The 3,743-nt window shown below is 42.9% G+C and overlaps 1 protein-coding gene across 1 annotated transcript; it reads left to right on the forward strand.

Moving 5' to 3' along the window:
* Positions 1 to 6: 6 nt before the first annotated feature.
* Positions 7 to 2,323, forward strand: LOC104156223 (UDP-N-acetylglucosamine transferase subunit ALG13 homolog). The gene is made up of 3 exons (XM_009707764.1): positions 7 to 130; positions 366 to 504; positions 2,212 to 2,323. The coding sequence occupies exons 2-3, from the start codon at positions 434 to 436 to the stop codon at positions 2,321 to 2,323; spliced, it is 183 nt and encodes a 60-aa protein (XP_009706066.1). The 5' UTR covers positions 7 to 130; positions 366 to 433.
* Positions 2,324 to 3,743: the final 1,420 nt, after the last annotated feature.

The raw sequence follows: 3,743 nt of genomic DNA on the forward strand, positions 1-3,743 counted from the left end.
CTGCAGGTCGGGCGGGGAGCGCTGAAGCCGGCGCTGCAGGGCAGCCCGGCCTTGGCGGTGGAAACCTTCCGCTTCAAGGACTCGCTGGCTGAGGACCTGGGGAGGGCGGACCTGGTCATCAGCCACGCAGGTAGAACCCCGTTTGTTTGCGCAGCCTCTTCTCCTGGGGGCAGGAGTGGAAGTCAGTTGGATGAAGTCTGTTTCTTTACGGCTCAGGGGTGGACTGGCAGTGAGTACTCAGGTCCACAGCTAGAGCTGAGTGGTTAAATGTTTGCCTTTAGGAGTCTCCTGTGTTTCAGGAGCAAGCAGGATGATATTTCATCTGTCAGGGCACCAACTTACCGTGTTTTCTGTTTCTCCTGTAGGTGCAGGTAGCTGTCTGGAGGCTCTAGAAAAAGGAAAACCACTAATAGTAGTAATAAACGAAAAGCTGATGGACAACCATCAGCTTGAACTGGCAAAACAGCTCCACAGAGATGAGCATGTCCTCTGCTGTAACTGCAGGTATGGAGCTGCTGTGGCTCTCCTGAGTGAAGAACCAATGTTCAGCACCATCACTCTGTCTTGCTACAGTACTGAGAATGTAACAAGGAAATTCACACCCCTCTCCGTAATGACCATTTGTTTGCCAGGTAGATTTTCCATAGTAGGCAGATTAACATTAGGTGCTAATTTTCCAAACTTGCCAAGCCTTTTGACCATGACTCTTTTTAATTATTTTTTTTTTTTGAGGGCACATGTATTCAGATTGAAAGAAGAGCAATTTAAACCAAATAGAAGGGGTTGAATTTGGAACACCCTAGACACACCCAGCAGCTTCTCTCTTTCTCTGCTCTTTCTCACTAGTTGAAGTCTAGAAATAATACAACCCAGACCATCATTTTGTAAACATGAGCCATAAGGAATAAATTGCTCCCTGCAGACTTAGCAAAATGATGAAATGGAGTCCTATGTAGATTTTCCTTGTAAAGGGCACGAAAGTTGACTGTGTAGATGCACTGACATAATAAAATGGAAAGTATCTGGAGTATTTAGAATAAAACATAGGAATGGCCTTACTGATACGGATCAGGAGTCCACATAGCTCAGTATCCTATTTGCAATGGCCATATGCAGATGCCCAGCCAAAGGCAAGAACATATGGTACTTCTTGTATTACTTTCCCTCTAATGCTCTTAAGGACTTTGATTCAGGGGAATTCCTGAATCAGATGCTGTCTAGTTAGTAACTTTCAGTATCTGTTTTTGAAGTACTTGTTGAGGCTGCCCTGTTAACCAAACTTCCTGAATTCACCACATCCTCTGACAAGGAGTTTCACAGATCTACCACCTGTCAGTTCAGGGAAAAAAAACAAACAAACAAACAACAAAACCAAACACCCCCCCCCTCAAAAAAATGCAAACCACCACCACCAAAAAACTCAGCTCCTTTTGTTTGTTTGTGTTCATCCTGGCTCCTGTTAGTTTCATATGCTCTCTTGTTTTGACTATATGTTACTGTTTTCTCTTTATTCATGATTATTAATGATTGATTTCACACTATAAACAGATGACCTCTAAATAGAGGGCAGAGGAAATGCAAGTCCCATTATTTAGTCTGCATCTTGTTCCTTTGCCCTGCAAACAGCATTCTGTAAGTTTCAGGAGAGCCTTCTGAAAAGACTAGGCCTGTCATTCATTCATATTGGGCAAGGTTGTTAATTTTATTATCTCAGTGCTTCCAACAGCTTCAGAGACAGAAAGAATTTTTATTTCTTTTTGTTGAACAGTGCCTAGCATTTGAGCCTTATTTGCAGTCTGATAATAGCAAGCGAACAGATTGAATTAGCTGTTCTTTCTGGCTATGTGTTAAGTGGAGATCTATGCCATGTGTTCAAGTAGGATGAATTTCCTGGTACAGTTTATGGTGAACATCCTCAGATCTTGTTCAGGCTCCCAACATTGCAACCACCGAAGGTTCAAAAGTTACGAGCTGAGGTTGTCTGTGAAAGCTGTGGTGTGGATTGAAGTGTGTTCTTAGCAATGCTGCCTATGAGCCACTGAAGGTTAGGGCCCGCTGGTTTGTGGGGTCTCCCTTTCAATACATGTCCTTATTTTTGTTTCTTTGCTACAGGATCATGTATGTATGAATAGAAAGAAAATTGTATGGAAAAGAAATTCCCTTTTGGGATAGATTTTTTTTTTAATTTTTGGATTTGGTCTGTTTTTACAGCACTCTTGTGGAGACACTGGAGTCGATGGACTTGTCAACTTTGAAACCTTTTCCTCCTGGACAGCCAGAAAAGTTTGCTTTGTTCTTGGATAAAGTTGTTGGGTTTCAATAAACAATACAGAGGAATAAAAACGTCAGAAGAAAACCTTTCTCCTCTCGTAGTGAGGCCTTCCATACTCCCCCCAGACTTTGAGGGGGACAAACCCTCAAAGAAAATGTCTGTTAATATTAACTGACATTAGTTTAGTCGCATTTCCTGTTTAGTGCCAGTTTAAAGTCATCTAGCTCTATGCTTAAAAGAGCACAGTGCCAACATGGGGCGAGGGGAGTATGAACTGTCTAGTTTCTTGGACAGACAGATATTTACATCACAAAATCTGCACTGAGTTGGTAATTCCAGTGAGGAGGACAAGCTAAATTACTTCTTAACAGACACGGCATACACATAGTGGTCTCCTGACCATATTTGCCTAGTACTAGTGGAAATAAGTTGTCCTTGTTGACATTCTACAAATAAGCAGATGCCTTCAGCTCTCATTTCATGTGTTTACAGAAGCGCTGAAAAGAGACTTTAAAAAGTGAGCGATTTCAGCCTCTTTAAAGGGAAAGGGGCACGTGGTGAATCTGAGTGGGAAAAGTCAAGCGTTGCAAACGTGCTGCCAAACTGTCCACCGACTCGCCTGGTTTTGGGTGATTTACTCCCAAAGTAAAACACGACCTATAGGAGAGGAATGGGGTTGACAATGGAGTCGATCCATTTGCAGGTGTTATTCCATCATTGTTTAGTTTAGAATTCTGTGAAGTGCAATGTTTCCTATTCGATATTGATTGGAGCTCCCCGTTGAAAGTATTGAATTTGTCAACTGTGTTGATGCTACCATCAATTTGTTTAAGCAAATATTTTGAAAAATAAAGGGAGTTTAAAATGTGCGTGCAGGCTATTTGGTCTGTAACACTCTAAAATTGTGTAAGTGCACAGTTGCTGCTAATTGCCCTTCCTGCAAGCACATTATTTGGGGGGGTGGGGGGTGTTGCTGTTGCCTGAAACAAGAAAAAGAAACTCCTGAATTGGTACATCTGATGTCTGAGTGCAATTTTTACTAGCAAGTTAAATGTAGGTAGAGGCATTCTCCTAATCAAATAACGTACAAGGACTTTACGTGGAATAAATCATGCTGCACAGTTGTGCAAGAGTGATTTTTGCCAATCTGCAAAGTTTTCCCCAAGGACTTTTATTAGGAACAACCAAGATTTTCATGCCCTTCACGATTTTTATAGAGCTATTCTTGCTTCAAGTTTACCGCTAGCAGCTAATCTCCAATCCAAGAGCGCACAGGAACGCCACAGGAAATCTTGGATAACCACGTTGACTGATTTTTCGGCTAGTGATTTGCAGTGACGGGCAGGTGAAGCAATGAAGTCGGAAGGAGTGAACTTAGCAAGGACTCCCTGCTCTTCCCGAGGCAGGTCCGGCAGGACACGACGCCTGTGGGGCTCAGCGCGCTTCGCCGCACGCACCCACGCCGAGACTT

Source organism: Cariama cristata, unplaced genomic scaffold (assembly GCF_000690535.1).
Source record: "Cariama cristata isolate BGI_N322 unplaced genomic scaffold, ASM69053v1 Scaffold45979, whole genome shotgun sequence".
Classification (NCBI taxonomy): Eukaryota; Metazoa; Chordata; class Aves; order Cariamiformes; family Cariamidae; genus Cariama; species Cariama cristata.